Source organism: Bufo gargarizans, chromosome 9 (genome assembly GCF_014858855.1).
Source record: "Bufo gargarizans isolate SCDJY-AF-19 chromosome 9, ASM1485885v1, whole genome shotgun sequence".
Lineage (NCBI taxonomy): Eukaryota > Metazoa > Chordata > Amphibia > Anura > Bufonidae > Bufo > Bufo gargarizans.
The window spans coordinates 1396245-1415414 of record NC_058088.1 but is presented as its reverse complement, the minus strand read 5'-3'; the positions used below and the strand labels follow the sequence as shown (position 1 = coordinate 1415414).

General features: G+C 43.3%; 1 protein-coding gene across 1 annotated transcript in view; it reads right to left on the bottom strand.

The window, feature by feature from the left end:
* Window positions 1-19170, bottom strand: part of LOC122946054 (cytochrome P450 2G1-like) — a 38620-nt gene that overhangs the window by 9760 nt on the left and 9690 nt on the right. Inside the window, exon 5 of the mRNA XM_044305357.1 lies at window positions 3184-3360. Within this exon, the coding sequence (XP_044161292.1) occupies window positions 3184-3360 (177 nt within the window). The remainder of the gene's footprint in view (window positions 1-3183; window positions 3361-19170) is intronic.

Here is a 19170-nt window from a genome sequence, read left to right as displayed (position 1 = left end):
ACAGTATTGAAACGAAGTTTTATGCGAATCGAATTTGGTTGTTTCATCCGAAGTTGATTCGCTCATCCCTAGTTCTGACGGATCAGAGGAAGGGCAAAATAATCAGTGACGTCAACACAAACTTACTGCTTTCATCCTCTCCACTCTGTCGGGGGGCTCTACTTGTATAAGCTTTTAATAGAACAGGTTCTGTAGACATCTATGTGGAATCAGCTGACGAGGGTGTAAAAGGTGTGCACTTCTTCTTCTTGGCGCTAACATCGACCTGTAAGGCTGAGTTCATACAGTTATTTGGTCAGTTTTTGCCCCATGACCGCCCAAATAAGTGAAGTGTGCACTGATTCTAAGAGCGACGCCTGTCATCTGCATGTCATACAGACTCAAAGTATTATTTCACTACCAGAGCAGACTTACTATGCATGGTACTGCAAGGCACAGTGTTCTATACCACTATAAAGGCTCTCTGCAGCCCGGAAATAGCCGTTTTTTAACGAGATGCACCGCAAGTAAATTCGGATCGAACCACATTTTTTCAAAAAAATTCGGCGAACCGGCGAATTGAATTTTTAAAAAATTCGCTCATCTCTAAATATTATCATAGGCCCATAGTAAAGCTGATTGAACACTTCAAATCTCTGTTGTCAAATATTCATTCAGACATCTGCTAATACTTCTGACTCCACCTTAAAACGGGTAGTCCAGGACTTTACTATTGATGGCCTATTGTCAGGACAGGCCATCAATATCTGGCGGGGATCTGACACCCTGAAATTCCATGGACCAGCTGTCCTGTAGTAGCTCTGGTGCTGGAAATGCCGGATGAGGATAGGTACTGGAGTGTGCTCTTATACAATAGGGAATCTTGGTACAACTTTTATCTTATAGGCAAGGACTCTGTAAGGGTTGTGCCAAGATTTAAATGTACCCATGCCTTTAGTCTGATTAGTCGGGGTCCGACCACTGAGACTTCCACCAGTCTTGAAATACATTCATCTCTATGGCACTGCCTAAAAGAAGATAAGTATACCACTTATCGATTTCCAGCAGTTCCACAGAGATGGACATAGTGGCAGCACACATGCTTGACTGCCTCGGACTTTATATAGAGGGGGTTATATTGGCATGAATGCATATAAAATTGGTAGAATACATTTTTTGGGCATGCTTGGATATCACATGTTTTACTGGTTATAGCACAGGATAGTGCTTTGTGTAAGTTCTGATGACCATTAGAGTGCCCTTACATCTTCAACAGTTGTTGGCCAGCAGGGTAGGATTGGTCTACCAGACTACCATTGGATTCTTCAGTGGGCCCAAGCTCTGACAATAACAAACCGCTAATAAAACAGGGCCTTTAAGCTCCTATATACACAGGCTCTCAGGATAATGTCCTCTGGTCGGCCCAAGATTTTTTTTTACGATGCTATCAGCCAAGCTTATGTGTTATCAAAAGGGAGAGAGAAGAAGAAAATCGCAGATAGCGCTGGCATCAACTTATTACCTGGTAGAACAAAGGAATTGGGTGTTGAATGGTATGAGCAGCTGTAATTACAATACACCGCCTCTACAAAGCAAGACGACATGTAGGTAATTTTGAAGAGGAAGTGGCGCTTACACAAGTGCTGCTATCTCAATAAACAACCGATTGGCAAGTGTGTTGGCAGGAGTACCACTGCCGATCTGATATTGAAGACCTATTCTGAGGATAGATCACCAATACTATCCAACCACGCAAGTTGTTAAGAGCAAATTTAGGAAAAGTAAAATAGATATTTCTAACAAGCATGAGTATAACCACTGTCTGAACAGAAGTGAATCTGCTAAGAAAAATTAGATATCTAATTCTGTCCAGGTTTACTCTGTATGTTTTTTTATTAAGTTTTCTTGCATGGTAAGACCACTTACTGTTATCTCACATATCTATTCTTATTACTATAGCCAAATTTACCACCCACTCCAACCCACAGTTTTTACACTACATAGACAGTAATATACTGAAACGTGCGGATTGTTCCCAATTGGTGTGCTATTACTTTGTGAAAATTTTCGCCGAATGGTTCACAAAATATCAGCGTTTTTGTGGCGAAATTGGTCCCATAGGAATGAATGGCAGAATATTCAAAACTAGAGTGGAAGATGACAAAAGCTAGAGTGGGAGCTGAAAAATCAGGACATGATTTCTAAACTGCCACCACTCCCTCATTTTCAAGCCCACCGACACAAATCTTATATCAAAATGTTCAGCTATCCCTGCTACCACTAAAAAAAGTCCTGATAGTTTTCACAATATGACCATTTGTTTGCAACTCACGCCGCCCAATGACATTCATTGAAACTCCACTCTAGCCACCTCAAATTTGAAGGGCAATTTCTAAACTGAGACTGTGCCTTTATTTGTAATATTTCAGAGACATACTATGCATCAAAATGTAGGTCTGGGTCTTGTGATTCTCACAATATAAAGCTCTTCACTGTAGGATGTATAATTTTTAAACTACAACCGTTTGAAGATGGCAACCGCCAGTGAAGTGAGCAAGTTGGAGCAGTTTGTTGTTAACTGCTCCTCTCTGCCCTTGCTGTAGAGTGAGTTGCCATAGGAACCCAGGTGTGTGAGCAGCCAGCAGAGTGATAAAAGCTAGAGTGTGAGCTGAAAAATCAGGACATGATTTCTAAACTGCCACCAGTCCCTCATTTTCAAGCCCACCTACACAAATCGGCTGCTAATGTTTTTTATAAATTTATGTTTTAATGTAACTGTGAAGTACTTTGGGCAATAACATTGCAATTAAATGTGCTATATAAATAAATAAAAGTTGAAATGCATTTTTTCACTCTATCAAGCTTGCGATGTGCACTTTTTAAATTTGATCAATCAATTGGTTAGTGTAATGTTTACTATCTTTACTCACTCCAAACACTCCACACAGTTACTCTGCCCACTCCATAAAGTTACTCTGCCCAGTCCAACCTTTCCACAGTTCCTACTTCCACGCCAACCATACAACAGTTACTCAAGCCACTCCACCCAGTTACTCCACCCACTTCAGTTGTAGACTACTGGTGGAGGCAAGAACACTTCACACAATTTCCCCCGAAATTTTAGCTTTTCTAGTTACTTTTGCTACTATTGTTGAATATTTCTTATGTGTTTTATCGGCATAGTGGCTGTCATTTAATTCAAACCTGTTGCATCTTTATGAGAAAGGCATCAATATAGTCTCGGGGGGAAGAAGGGTCCAGTGTATCCTCATGCTCCCGCACTAAAGCTTCTGCGTAGTCCAGCTGTGCTTGGTAGTTCTCTGTCAGCTTATGATGAGGTCCCGGAAGGTAATGTAGAATTGATGGTATAAAATTGTACAACTGTGAAGACAAATAACATGGTATAGTCCCAGTAACAAAAAGCGTTGTTTACAGCATATAATCTTAAAGCGGTGATCCATGATTTTGATATTGACGGCCTGTCTTGATGATAGGTCATGAATAGAGATGAGTGAATTGAAGCTGACGAAGTGGAATTCAATCCAAATTTCAGGAAAAATTTGATTCGCACCGAAGCTGAATTTCCTCGCACTTCGTGGTAACGAATCACATTTTTTTCTAAAATGGCTGCTGCACATGTGAGGACATGGAGAAAGGATCTCTGGTAAGGCGGGATCACCCATAATGCTATGCATGCAGCCAATCAGCAGCCAGCCCTGTGATGTCACAGCCCTATAAATAGCGGCAGCCATCTTAGATTCTGCCATTTACCAGTGTACTTAGTGCAGGGAGAGACATCTGCAGGCGCTAGGGACAGTGTTAGAAAAAGCTTCTTTGTGCGAAAAAAAAAGCAAAAAACAATTTACTAATGCAGGAAAAGATTATTAAAGGTGCAGGGAAAGGATAGGGAGGAATCATTCCACAGAATTTATGTTGAACAGGGTTCAGTAGGGGAGGTTACAGCCTGGGTAATAAGAGCAATCCTATTACACCTTGCTGCACTGCTTGGGGATCCAAATTACCATTATACAGCTCTGTAATTCCAGCAAACCGTTCTTATTAGGGTGCAAGTGCTGTTTGAAACAACCATTAACAGGGTTTATTACAAGTCTTATTTGCCCTGGTGCAGTTATAGGTTCTAAAGTATTTTTGGCTTTTATTAGTGGGAAAAATGTGTGTGAAGTGCTAAAATTACAGCCCTATTTGTCGTGTATTAGTGCCAAAAGTAGAATATATTTGCCGGTCAGCGGTGCAGTCAGTGGCGTATCTATCACGAGGCAAACAAGGCATTTGCCTAGGGCGGCACTTGCCAATGGGGCGGCAAAATGCCTTGTTTGCCCCTTGTCCCATCAGTCTCATCTGCCTCCGGTATACTCAGAAGATCCGATGGTATATTCTAACCCCCAGGCGTTCCCATGGTGACAGGGACGCTTGCCTGGGGGTTAGAATATACAGGGCCCCGCCGCTCACAGGAAAACATTTAAAAACGAATCAGTAACCTAAACTTTATTCATTAGTGATGTCTTTACTGTATACCTTACTCTGTCTTTCAGCTCCGGTAACAGCAGGCAGTGCGGGCGGGCGGCGCTCACTCACTGACGTCACGCGCCTGCGCCGCCTAGTGGGAGGAGCCGCCGCGTGACGTCAGTGAGTGAGCGCCGCCCGCCCGCACTGCCTGCTGTTACCGGAGCTGAAAGACAGAGTAAGGTATACAGTAAAGACATCACTAATGAATAAAGTTTAGGTTACTGATTTGTTTTTAAATGTTTTCCTGTGAGCGTCAGGGGGAGGAGGAATCTGTGGATGGCACCGTTTAGGGGAGGGGGGGAATCTGTAGATGGCACCATTTAGGGGAGGGGGGGGGGAGGAATCTGTGGATGGCACCATTTAGGGGAGGGGGGGAATCTGTGGATGGCACCGTTTAGGGGAGGGGGGGGGAATATGTGGATGGCACCGTTTAGGGGAGGGGGGGAGGAATCTGTGGATGGCACCATTTAGGGGAGGGGGGGAATCTGTGGATGGCACCATTTAGGGGAGGGGGGGAGATCTGTGGATGGCACCGTTTAGGGGAGGGGGGGAGGAATCTGTGGATGGCACCGTTTAGGGGAGGGGGAGAGTCTGTGGATGGCACCGTTTAGGGGAGGGGGGGGGATCTGTGGATGGCACCGTTTAGGGGAGGGGGGGGATCTGTGGATGGCACCGTTTAGGGGAGGGGGGGGGAGTCTGTGGATGGCACCGTTTAGGGGAGGGGGGGATCTGTGGATTGCACCGTTTAGGGGAGGGGGGGGGGGATCTGTGGATGGCACCGTTTAGGGGAGATGGGGGGATCTGTGGATGGCACCGTTTAGGGGAGGGGGATCCGTGGATGGCACTATTTAGGGGTGGGGGATCCGTGGATGGCACTATTTAGGGGAGGGGGATCCATGGATGGCACTATTTAGGGGAGGGGGATCCGTGGATGGCACTATTTAGGGGAGGGGGATCTGTGGATGGCAAATAGGAAGGGGTGGGGTTTAGAGAGAAAGGGGTTTGGCCTTGACAGGAAGGGGTGGGTCAAATTTATATTAGGGGGGTGCCCGAGTTAAGTCTCGCCTAGGGCAGCACAAAACCAAGATACACCACTGGGTGCAGTTATCCGTTTTAAAGCCATGTTTGCTGTGTATTAGTGGCAAACCAAAAATATATTTGCCAGTCAGCAGTGCAGTTATATGATTGAAAGCCTTTTGCGGCGTGTTTTACCGTAAAAAGAAAAAATATATTTGCCGCTCAGCGGTGCTGTTATCTGTTCTAAAGCCATGTTTGCTGTGTATTAGTGTCAAACCAAAAATATATTTCACCAAAAAGAGCAATTCAGGCGGCACTACACCAAAACGTCGCTATAATGAGCATATAAATCGTCCTGTGTGTAAACCGGGGTAGTATGCAGCTTTCGGTGGTGCCTGCTATAATACACTGTAAACAGAGTCCAATCCACAAAGAGATGAAAATAGCTGAATCAGCGGCACTCACCAGTTGCAGTTGTCTTTATTTCTTTATTGCTTTGCAAAAACATCCAGACGTCACAGGGCTGAGGCGGACAATCAACTGGTGAGTGACGCTGATTTTGCTATTTTCATCTCTTTGCAAAAATATATTTGCCAGTCAGCGGTACAGTTATATGATTGAAAGCCTTTTGTGGCATGTCTCACCGTAAAAAGAAAATATATATTTTCCGCTTAGCGGTGCTGTCATCTGTTTTAAAGCCATGTTTGCTGTGTATTAGTGGCAAACCAAAAATATATTTGCCAGTCAGCGGTACAATTATATGATTGAAAGCCTTTTGTAGCGTGTATTACCGTAAAACAATAGTGGTGGTGATCATATATCACTGCATACCGTATACAGAGGGTCACACATCTCTATATACAGTATACGTGGTGGCGGGGGTCACATATCACTGCATACGGCATACAGAGGGTCACACATCTCTATATACAGTATACGTGGTGGCGTGGGTCACATATCACTGTATGGGGAGGGGGTCATGTGTCACTATATACAGTGTACAATGATGGTGGTGGTCACATATCACTGTATGGGGAGGGGGTCACATGTCACTATATACAGAGTGCAGGAAGGAGAGGGCACACATTTACAGATGAAACCAGTGACTGCTGCTGACATCACTGACCTCAGCCATATTGACAGCTCAGAAGGGGTTAAACTCTTGGTCTGGCTGTAATAAACATGTCTGTGATAAGATCACAGAGCAGAGGGGCCATAAACAGGACAGACTCTGGGAATGCTCACAGTTTGTGTTCCACAGCACCTTCCTGGCTCTGCTACATCCTCACGTACAGCATGACCGCCGAATTGGGTGCATTACATACAGGCGATAGCAAAACACAATACTTATTATACTTTATGGATTTTACTAAAGCTGTGGCGCAACCAAAAGAACAAGCGCCACAGCCACAGCTTTATTGAATAATAACACATAACTCTGTAAACGATATGCCTGCCGCAGTGAGCCGCTGCGGGCACGATATTATAACCCAACTTCCAAGAGTCTCCAACCGAGAGATGAACCCGTGGGGTACCCCGTCTCAGTATTAACTCCCCAAATTCCATAAGTTCTGGCCTCACAACCACACCAAACGACTTGACGATTAAACCTAACCTGAGAGACGGCCCCACGAGGCCAGAACCCAGTTAATACCATTCTGAAAATCTATATTCAATATACCTAGGCCTATAGGGTTCAAATGGACGCCATCCTGTCTTTTTAAGGATTTACCACCACTTTCAATTACCCTATGTCTAAGGGTCCATTCACACGTCCGTAGTGTATTGCGGATATAATACACCCGGCCGGCACCCCCTATAGGACTGCCTATTCTTGTCTGCAATTGTGGACAAGAATAGGACATGTTCTTTTTTTTTGCGGCGCCACGGCCCGGAAGTTTGGGGCTGCGCTCCGGAAATGCGGATGTTGAGAGCACATAGTGTGCTCTCTGCATCTCTTCCGGCCCCATAGAGAATGAATGGGCCCGTATCCGTTCCCGATATTGCGGAACGGATGCAGACTCATTTGCGGAAGTGTGAATGGACCCTAATGGAAAAACCACCTAACGCTCAGACTGCCCATATACTGTTTTTTACGGCACCTCTCCAAGGCGAAATAGTTTTTAGCCGCAGGCCAGGTAGTCTGGAAAATATTTCCAACCAAACCAGAGAAAGCCATTAACTAGGGCACAACATCTGGCTAAATCTGTTTTTATGGTGTATATAAATTGGACATGCTTCTGAGAGCCCAGGTCATTCCCCCTGAGATGTACATCAAGAATGACGGGGGAAGGACAAATATTCTGTATGCGGGTTACTTCTGGGTAAATCTGGGACCAATGGAGTCTGTACTTGAGACAGAGGGAAAAGCCGTGGTGGCAGCTCCTATCCGAAAAGAATGAAAACAACTTTTTTATCTACAATAGCGTAACATACCATCAACGCAGAGGTACCGCAATGGGGACGAAAGTGGCGCCATCCTTTGCAAATCTCTTTATGGGGGAATTTGAAAGGCTACACATACAAAACATCACGCCCCGCGTTCAACAACTCGTGTATTATAAAAGATATATTGGTGGCATCTTTATCATATGGGACGGGGACGAAAATACCGCTCTACAATTCTGTAATAAAATAAGTAATACAGGTTGGGGAATTAATTTCACCCCAAAATACAGTAAAAGTGAGATCGAATTTTTAGATATCATTATCTCCACCAAAAACAATCAACTGGCCACCCAAACATACTTTAAATCCATTGATACAAACAGTTATATCAATTTTTCAAGTTTTCATAATAAAAAATGGTTAGAAAACATCCCATATAGTCAATACAAACGGATCCGACGAAACTGTACCCTTGATAGTGATTTTAAAAATCAGGCAAAAATCCTCAAAAAACGGTTTATCGAGAAAGGCTACCCGAAGAAACTCATAAAAAACGCCTATAGTAGAACCATCACCGATACACAGGAAACCTGTCTACAGCCCACAAACAAACAAGGGATACACACAGAAATGAATATAAACTTTGTCACCCAGTTTAATACATCCAATAACAATATACGCACAATTTTTTCAAAATACTGGTATATCCTACTAAAGGATCCATACCTTGCAAAACACTTACCCCCCAAGCCTAGAATGATCTACAGGAGAGCCCCAACGTTTAAGAACCTCCTTGCCCCCAGCAAGCCGAAACAACACAAAAAAGCCATTCTTGCTGGCCCACCCTTACCACCCAAAAAACCAGGTAGCTACAAATGTGGAAACAGTCGGTGCCTATGCTGTAAGATTATAACTAATAAATGGACACATTTTTCGTCTAATAAAAATGGGACCACCTTTACGATAAAGCATCATCTGACATGCCAATCTAGCTATGTAATTTATCTAATTGAGTGTAGCTGCGGGCTTCAGTATGTGGGCCGCACCACCCAGGAGTTACACTGTAGGCTAAACCAACATAGGCACAACATCCAAAAACTTTATCAAAAACATAGCCTCTCCAGACATTGCGCCTCCACACCAGAGAAACAAAAACATCCAATCAGGATCACACCAATTGATTACATACCAGAAAACCCATATAATCGGTTCAGTACTTTACAGCGACGAGAAGTCTACTGGATGTACCAACTGGATACCCTTGCGCCCCAAGGGCTGAACGAAATAAATGAGACCATTTTCTAGTATAAACTCCTTTAAAGGACATCCTCTGAAAATTCTCAACACCTCGTCGCTTAATGCGATCATTTTACAAAACTTTAGGTTACTGCATCTATACACTCCTACGAATGTTGTAGTAAACCGTGGCTAAGGGCAGCCTCAGTGTTATATTCCCTATATTCCTAATACTAATTTTATGTAACAAACATCTGCAACTTTACATTACTGCCTATGAAATCTCTGCTAGCTACATTTGTGAGACTGTGTCTATAATAGACGACCGATACAGCTTCATAAAATAACTACAACATTGTATCAGCAGCCATCACCCTTTGATTATAATGAGGTCAATCTCCTGGGTTCTCCCCTCTATTTAACAGAAGTTTTTCCCTACCAATACTAAAAATTAGCCAACATCCATCCCACCGTTTTATTTACTAATACATGCAATTTTATGTACAGTAGGACTCTTTTTTTTTATATATAATCATTATTATACCTCTTGTTTTATTTATTTATATAAATGATGGTATATATTTTTGTGCTGATGTACATGTGTATATATGTGTATATGTCTATATATGTATATGCATATATATATATATATATATATGTTCTATTCGTCTACTAAGGTATATGTACTTTTTTCTTATCCATAATCAATATAACTACCGTACTGTACACCACTCCCTGTACCTTTTATTATATATATTTATTTATTTATTAATTATTAATTAACATAACCACCATGCTTTATACTACTCCATGCCCAGTCATCTCTTCTAAAAAGCATTAACATTACACTGACTAATCCGTAAACATTTTAAAATACGGCCAAATCTAACCATTGCAGCTTTTTTATATATTCCAAAGCACCCTAGAATACAATCATTTATTTTTCTTTTTTCAAAAGAAATTAGGTCCACTATATATATATTTTAAAGTGATCGGCTATGAACAGAATGCCCGTTGACAGCCCTCGATTGTTTGAGACACACACCCACCCCCCGCCCACCTCGTTTTAGCTCCACCTTTGTTCGCCCTCACGCGCCTTTTCTGAATTTAAATAGCCGCCACATGTGAACGCTGTTTTATGTTGTATATTGTCCTGATGAAGGGGGCCCTCCGCCCCTGAAACGCGTTGACTGCAAATAAAAAGTATTGTTTCATCAATACTTACCTGTTTCTGACTCCTGCTGACAGCGCCATCCAAAAGGTTCTCCTTTCTTTCTTCTTCTGCAACGAACTACTCCCCGACGAATGCTTCCAAGGCACGGGGCTGGAACCGAGGCAGCAGCGCAGGCACCCCGCACGCTGATCGGGAAAATCAGTCACAACTCGTCACAACATCATCTGGTAAGAGTTTTTACTTACCCCTTGTACCAATTATTATACAACACCACACATGAGGCGCTGCCTCCTATCTTTCTTTTATCTTCTGGTGAATAAATAGTGAGCCTTTCGTTGGGGGTCAGATATTTAGATATTGACGGAGGTTGTGAACAGGGCAGCAACTGCCTCCAATAGTGTATAACGGGACAATATGGCCATTTCCCTGATGATCCGTTTTGGATTTCGGCAGCAAAACAAGAATGGAATCAGAAAATAGGAGGACATCATCTTTTTGTAAACCGCCTTGTAAAGCGGCCGGTAGTGATATTAAGTCGCTAATGTGAAAGGCCCTGAAAAACAAAAGGGTAAATGCAGAAGGAAAAAAATGAGTTTTTCAGAAGAATCAGCACACACACCTGGGAAAGCCAGTAGGAGTTGATTCAAAATGGCAGGGGAAATTGGTCAACGTTTGTCTGTTTTTGTGCAGGAGGATTTTTCCAGCCCTGAACATTTTCGAGCTTTTTGAGACTGCATGGCCTCCAATAGACCTAGAGTGGCGATTACTCTGTTATGATGATCCCGTATCCCCTGTTCTTTGTTTGTGACATCCAGCCATCGGAGCCAGGTACTGTAATAGGATCGGAAGAAGGTAGGAGCTATGGATTCCTTCATCAGGTTCAACAATTCTCAGAAAGTTGCTGAATGTTCAGTGTGTGGAGTTAGACTCCGAAAACTGGTCATCTGGACAGAGAGTCATTGCGTACCCTGGGAACATGTTTTGCCATAAACCAGAGATTTAGCTATAGGCAACGGAGGATGAAATGGTGCAGTCGGGCGAGGACTGGGAGAGAGGATGAGGTAGACCTATTCAGGACGTATACCACGCTAATATTGTCTGTCAAGAATACTATGCGTCTTTTTCTCATCTCCTCTCCCCAAACCACGACCGCTGCTACTATGGGATAGAGCTCCAGACAAGTCAGATTACAGAGCAATGGTGACACTTCCCATGACTCTGGCCATGCTGTAGCAAACCCTTTACCCTGAAAGTAGCCCCCCCATGCCTGTGCTGCCCGCTGCATCTGTAAAGAGTTCTAAATGGGTATTTGGGATTTCAGGCTCCTGCCAGCAAGAGGTGCCAGTAAATTCTGACAGAAAGGAGTGCCACGCTGAAAGGTCCTGCTTGATAGATTTTGTAATCCTTATAAAATGGTGCGGCAAAATGCTCTGACCATGGGATGCACCCTGCTGGCAAATGTGAGATGCCCTAGTAGGGACTGAACCTGTTTAAGGGTAGCCTTTTTGGAAGACAGGACTTGGTACAGGAGGCCTTTTAAGTTGGTAAATTTTTGTTTGGGTAAACGGAATACCATCCAATCTGCATCAATTTGGATGCCTAAGAATGTAAGGACAGTTAGTGGACCCTCTGTTTTTCTCTCAGCAATAGGGACAAAATAATTGAGCATGCGATGGAAAGTGTCTAATACCTGCTGGGCCTATGAAAAGGAAATAGTCTAAATAATTCTGTAGAAATGGACGTCCTGGCTCCTCTGAGACCACCAACTGTAAGAAATATTTCAAAGTAGCAACAGGATATAGAGCATCCCATTGGTAAGCTCATATCATAGTAGTAGTGTCCCTAGAAAAACAGCGTAGGAGGTGGAAGCATTCATGGTGAACCGCCAAGAGATGGAAAGTCGACTCAATAATGGGTTTTGCCATCAATGTTCCTAGATTAGCTTGCCACAATACGAGTAGCGCCCTATCAAAAGGAAGAGTAATAAACTTTTGACTCAACTGATCGATTTCCAATTGCAATAATTTTTTACTTTTTGGTCAGCAAAAGATGGGTTGTCGCAGTGAGTGAAGGTCCAAAACCAAGATAGCTTTGAGATAATAGGCGAGTCTTGGTTCCATCCTTTGGCTGTTCACTGGCGTCCTCCCTATGAGAGGGGGCAGGAGTCGCAGATTTTTCTGTCGCCAGCTTTGCATTCTCAAAGCCTCGCACTGCTAGGTGTGATCCCCCGCAGTGGGAACAGGAGGTGTAATATCTTGAGATTGGCTCTGTAGGCTGATGCTCCGCTGTGTGCACCTGGAAAGGTGTGAGATGCAGGATGACTAAGGAGTCATTACCAGAAGCCACTGGTTGACATCCTGGCTGTCCCAAGTTAAATCATGTCATGCTACCATGACCTGCGGAACTGCTTGTCATATCTAACCCAGCATGAACAACCGTCCACCTTGTAAGCCCCCAGATCATGTCAGGTAAGAAAACAATGGGGGGGATGGCAATTCCGGGAAACACTGACAGAGGGTGCTGGCAAATTTAGAGAAGCCTTGAGCCAATTCTCGATTGTTTAGATTAGACTTGTCTACCTCCGAGTCACCTGGACATTTAAATGGTTCATCCAGATTCTCTGTCCAGCGACTAAAGAATAAACATCTACATACTGTTGGACCCAGATTTTTCTTTTACTTCGTCAGCCAGGTACCAGCTCAGCGGCGAAACCGAACAAGCAGGGGCCCCCGAAATAGCGAAAGACCAGCTCTCGCTGTCTACTAGTGATGAGCGGCAGGTGCCATATTCGATTTCGACGAAATTCGCGAATATTCAATAGAATATTCGTTTTATATTCGTCGAAATCGAATATTCGTCATTATTCTTGTTATCGCGATTAATATGCGATTTAAATAATCGAATTTCGATTTTAACTTAAAGGCTACTCTCTTATTGAAATCGCAATTCGATTTTTTCAAGTTATAATAATCGAATTTCGATTTTAACTTAGCACTGCTATATGCCATATTAGGCTAACTAATATGGCATATAGCAGTGCTAAGTTAAAATCGAAATTCGATTATTATAATTTGAAAAAATCGAATTGCGATTTCAACGTAATTCTCAAATCCGACAGTACATTCTAGTATATGGAGTCGTTCCCATGGTGATGGGGACGCTCCATAAGCATGGAATATGGCTTCAATGGCTTGGTAGAATTAGCGAATTGATGAATATATTCGTTATATTCCACAAAACGAATATAACGAATGTATTCGTCATATTCCACAAAACGAATAATACGAATGTATTCGTCATATTCCACAAAACGAAGATAACGAAGTATTCTGCATCTTCATTTTAGCTACCTATTCATCAATTTCGCTAATTCTAGCAATGATATAGGAAAGTTGACTATAGAGACAGCTAAGTATAATTCGCTATGCGATTATATGACTTTTTTTTATAAATAGTATAATTATAATAATTATCAGGTATTATAATTATTCTATTTATTTAAAAAAAAAAGCAGTAATATAATCGCATAGCGAATTAAACTTAGCTGTCTCTATAGTCAACTTTCCTATATCATTGCTAGAATTAGCGAAATTGATGAATAGGTAGCTAAAACGAAGATGCAGAATACTTCGTTATCTTCGTTTTGTGGAATATGATGAATACTTTGTTATCTTCGTTTTGTGGAATATGACGAATACATTCGTTATATTCGTTTTGTGGAATATAACGAATATATTCGTCAATTCGCTAATTCTACCAAGCCATTGAAGCCAACCATATAGTAAACCAGGTCCAAGTTGGAATCGCAATTCGATTATTTCAAGTTATAATAATCGAATTTCGATTTTAACTTAGCACTGCTATATGCCATATTAGGCTAACTAATATGGCATATAGCAGTGCCAAGTTAAAATCGAAATTCGATTATTATAACTTGAAAAAATCGAATTGCGATTTCAACGTAATTCTCAAATCCGACAGTACATTCTAGTATATGGAGATGTTCCCATGGTGATGGGGACGCTCCATGAGCATGGAAGTCGGCAGAAGCGGCAACGGGCACTGACTGGAGCAGCCAGGAAGCCAGGAATCCAAAGGACAGGTAAGAACAACTTTAGGGAAGTGGGAAAGAAAAAAATATAACAATAAAAAAAAAAAAAAAAAAACGAATATTCGAAATATCGAATTTATATCACTATATTCGAAATATTCGCGAATTAGCGAAGTGCCGATATTCGCGAAAAAAATTTGATATTCGAATATTCGCGCTCAACACTACTGTCTACCAACTGCTCTGCCATTAGAGTAGCAAAAGAATAGTCGGAAATACCAGAAGGGGGGTTGGGGATGGTGATGTGCTGTACATTAGCTGGAGAGGCAGAAAACTTTTTTATATAAGTGCTTTTCTAATGTTCTGTGTACTATCGGTAACCGCCACCCTCCACGCCGAGTCCCAGTTACACTCACCTAGTGGACACTCTGGACCGTGACCTACTTATGGGCGAATACCGGCTGAACTGGAGTCGCAATGTCTGTGATTTCCCTTGCCGTGGCAGAGAGATTCTTGGGAAGGCTCCGGCGAATGAGCGGAAGATGCTGTGAATCGGAACGGTGAGCAGGTGAAGCATTGTTGCGGAGGCTGGACACTGGTGAGTAAAGACGAGGTTGAGGCCTAAGGGATCTGGAGCGGTGGGAGCAGAGGTGCGACAGTGGGAGCTATCTGCGGTAGATCCTCTTGCTGATGATACAGGTGGAGAGATGAAGATTATTAAGGTGTTGCCACAAGGCTCATAGACTCAGGGGACATACTGTTAACAGTGCTGGGATGCACAAGTGATTGGCTAACATGGAGATCAGTATACAGAGGGGGCTAGTGACATGCGTGACAACTGTCAGCTCACTTCTGTCTTTAGGATAGGACTTTCTATAGACGAGGCTTTGTGAATTGCTGCCTCAGGCCTATTGCTGGCAGTGCTGGGGTTAATGAGGACAGGACTGTGGAGGGGGGAGCACCTGGATGCAGCCATGGTCTGGCTGGTGAGTGGCCTTGCACTCCTGAACTCTGGGCACAGGAGGAGAGCTCTGGAAACATGGCAGGAGGGAGGGGGCTGTGAGTGAGGATGATTGCTGTGAGGAGCAGGCTCTGTCTGCTGGGCTCCATAAGTGTCTGCAACCACTCCAGAATTTTCACTATCCCGTGGGGACTGGTGGGGGACATACTAGTCCTGATGTGTAGGGGACAGAGGGGACTGTGATGGGAATGATTACTGTGAGGAGCAGGCTCTGTAAGTGTGAGGAATGTCAGCAGCTACTCTCACCATCCCGTGAGAACTGGTTGGGGGGGATAATACACCTAATGTGGAGAGGGGTGTCTGCCTGTCTGGAGGCCATTTATCTCTTCTAGCAGGCTTCTCGCCTCTTGACCTCTAAGCCCTGAGTACCGGGCTGGGGCTCAGGCGTTGAGGTGGCTGCCATGCACTTGTGCTGAAGAACTAACACTGAGGGTAGGAGCTAGCCCCTCCGTCCCAAGGGAGGAGTGACCAATAAGGAGAGAGAATTCAAAACTAGGTTTTGCTGGAATATGTGACCCAGACATGACCCCTGCCTTGCTGGATGCTAGGGCTAGTCATGACCTACGTGGCCTCCATATAGAAGCCCTGAAAGTCACTGGATCCTCTCAGTACAGGAGACAGAGTGGATGGAGTCTACAGACAGTCAGCTTCCATCAGCCATCACAGCTTCTCCTCACAGTCTCCCTTTCTCCTGCAAAAGTTTCTTTATTTCTGCTTGAATCTTCCTGCTAAGCCCCTCCAGCCCTGCACAGCCAGGAGTGTCAGTCACAGATGGAAAGCACATCTGATACAAGCAGGGTGCTTTAGGACCCAGGGAGCAGCACGCTCCTTCAGGCATGAACGAGTTTGCTTCTCCATGGCACGTGCAGCTATGGACTATGGACAAGACAGGCAGCTGTGAGAGCTGGACAGGAGGGGGTGTGGCTGCCAATGGCTGGAAAACCTGGCAGATCTACTAAGAAGATATATTAGTAGATGTAATATCTACCTACTTTCTTTACAGTTGTAATAAATGCTAACAAAGTGGCCAACCCCTTTAAGATTCAAATCCCGGCAGAACCTGTTCTATTAAACGCTTATACAAGTAGAGCCCCCCCCCGACAGAGTGGAGAGGGTGTCAGCAGTAAGTTTGTGTTTACGTCACTGATTATTTTACCCCTCCTCTGATCCGTCAGAACAAAAAAAAAAAAAAAAAGCGGATCCTGTCTGTTGAGCATCCGCTTTCACTCGGTTTGGTCAGTAATCCATCAGTATTGCTAATGCCAAAAAAACAGGAGTGGATCCAAAACAGAGATGACACGTTAATGGAATATTTGCATGTCTTCTGTGTTTTGTACCCACTCCTGTTTTTGGCTACAAAATCACAAGCCACTTCTGATAAGACCATACAGGCCTTACAGCTGTTATATAGACAGGATCCGTTGTGCGTCTCATTTTTCCTTCCATCTGACAGATCAGAAGAAGGGTCAAATAAATGATGATAGCCAGGCCGAAAGGCAAAATAGTGGCCCAGTCATGAAGTGGGGAGGGTAAGAACAGCATGAGAAGTCCACAGAGTGGCCCTATGACATAGTGGTGAGGTGAAAGCAGCATGAGAAGACCAGAGAGTGGCCCAATGACTGGAGTCTGGAGGTGGCGGCAGCATCAGGAGGACGCCACTGAGTGGCACAATGACAGTGTGGAGGTGGCGGCAGCATCAGGAGGCCACAGAGCGGCACAATGACAGAGTGTGGAGGTGGTGACAGAATCAGGAGTAGTATTGGCCGAACATCGGCCGGGACGATTCGCGAACGCTTATCGCACGAACATAATAAAATGTTTGTGAACCGCAAGTTTGCGGCGAGTCCCATTCACTTTAATGGCAGTTGAAACTAAAAAACCTTCAGGTCATATATTTGTAGCCACCAAATACTTACTAGAATGGACAGTGACATACTAGAGGGGGATCAATGACAAAAATTTCCACCAAAAAATATGTATTTTAATCAGGGGCCATTTTTATGCGTCTTAAAGGGAAATTCTCAGAAACGTGCCCTGCTGGACCCTAGAAAATTTTTATTTTAGGCCACGGGAGTACGGGCCTTAAAAATTAGTCATTCACCTGACATAAAAGAAATTGTGATTATGTGGCTCGAGGTACATTATGCGGTCAATGGATACATTTTTTACTGCAGGCCAGTGAAGTACAGGTCCCAAACATTATGCATCCACCGGACAGAAAAGAACAAGTAATTATGTGGCTGGAGGTATATTAGACGATCATTGGATATCAATTTTAATGTTGACCAGTTAGATTACAGGCCCCAAAAATTATGAATTCAATGTACAGAAAAGATCAAGTAATTATGTGTCTGGAGGTATATTAGACGGTCATTGGATATCAATTTTACTGCAGGACAGTGTAGTACAGGTCCCAAACATTAGGCATTCACCAGACAGAAAAGAACAAGTAATTATGTGGCTGGAGGTATATAAGACGGTCATTGGGTATCAATTTTACTGAAGGCCAGTCGAGTGCAGGGCCAATGTAGTACAGGCCTTAAACATTAGGCATTCACCGGACAGAAAAGAACAAGTAATTTCTCCTGCGGTGTTGCTATCAGTATGTGAAGAGTGGGAGAAGAGGGTTGCATTGACAATCCAACACAATGGGCAGCACATTGAACACATTTTATAAGTGGTCAGAAACTTGTAAAAAACTCATGAAAGAATAAAGTTACGTTAAAACCAAGCACACCATTGTTTTTCTTGTGAAATTCCCAATAAGTTTGATGTGTCACATGATCCTCTTCCTATTGAAAAAACAAAAGTTGGATTCAAAATGGCCGACTTCAAAATGGCCGCCATGGTCACCACCCATCTTGAAAAGTTTCCCCCCTCACATATACTAATGTGCCACAAACAGGAAGTTAATATCACCAACCATTCCCATTTTATTAAGGTGTATCCAGATAAATGGCCCACCCTGTATAACTGCACCACTAAACGGCAAATATATTTATCTTTTGCCACTAATACACAACAAAAAGGGCTGTAATTTTCGCACTTCACCACACAACGGCTAATAAGCTCTTTTTTCTACTAATACAAGCCTAAAAATGCTTTAGAACATATAACTGCACCGCAGAAGGGCAAATAAGATGTAGAAATATTTCCTTGTAATAAACCCTGTTAATGTCTGTATCAAACAGCACTTGCACCCCAATAATAAGAACGGTTTGCTGGAATTACAGAGCTGTATAATGGCAGTTTGGATCCCCAGTCAGTGCAGCAAGGTGTAATAGGATTGTTCCTATTACCCAGGCTGTCACCTCCCCTACTGAACCCTGTTGAACATAAATGCTGTGGAATGATTCCTCCCTATCCCTTCCCGACACCTTGAATAATCTTTCCCTGAACTTGTAAATCGATTTTTTTAGCACAATGAAGTCTTTCCTAGCACTGTCCCTAATGCCTGCTGAAGTCTCTCCCTGCACTAAGTACACTGGAAAATGGCAGAATCCAAGATGGCTACGGCTATTTATAGGGCTGTGACATCACAGGGTTGGCTTGCTGCTGATTGGCTGCATGCATGGCATTATGGGTGATCCCGCGTTCCCAGAGTTCCTTGCTCCATATCCTCACACGTGCAGCAGCCATTTTAGGAAAAAATGCGATTCGTTACCACAAAGCGTAAAGAAATTCGGATTCGGTGCAAATCAAATTTTTCCTGAAATTCGGATTGAATTCCACTTCTTCAACTTCGATTTGCTCATCTCTACCAATCATATTATGTTC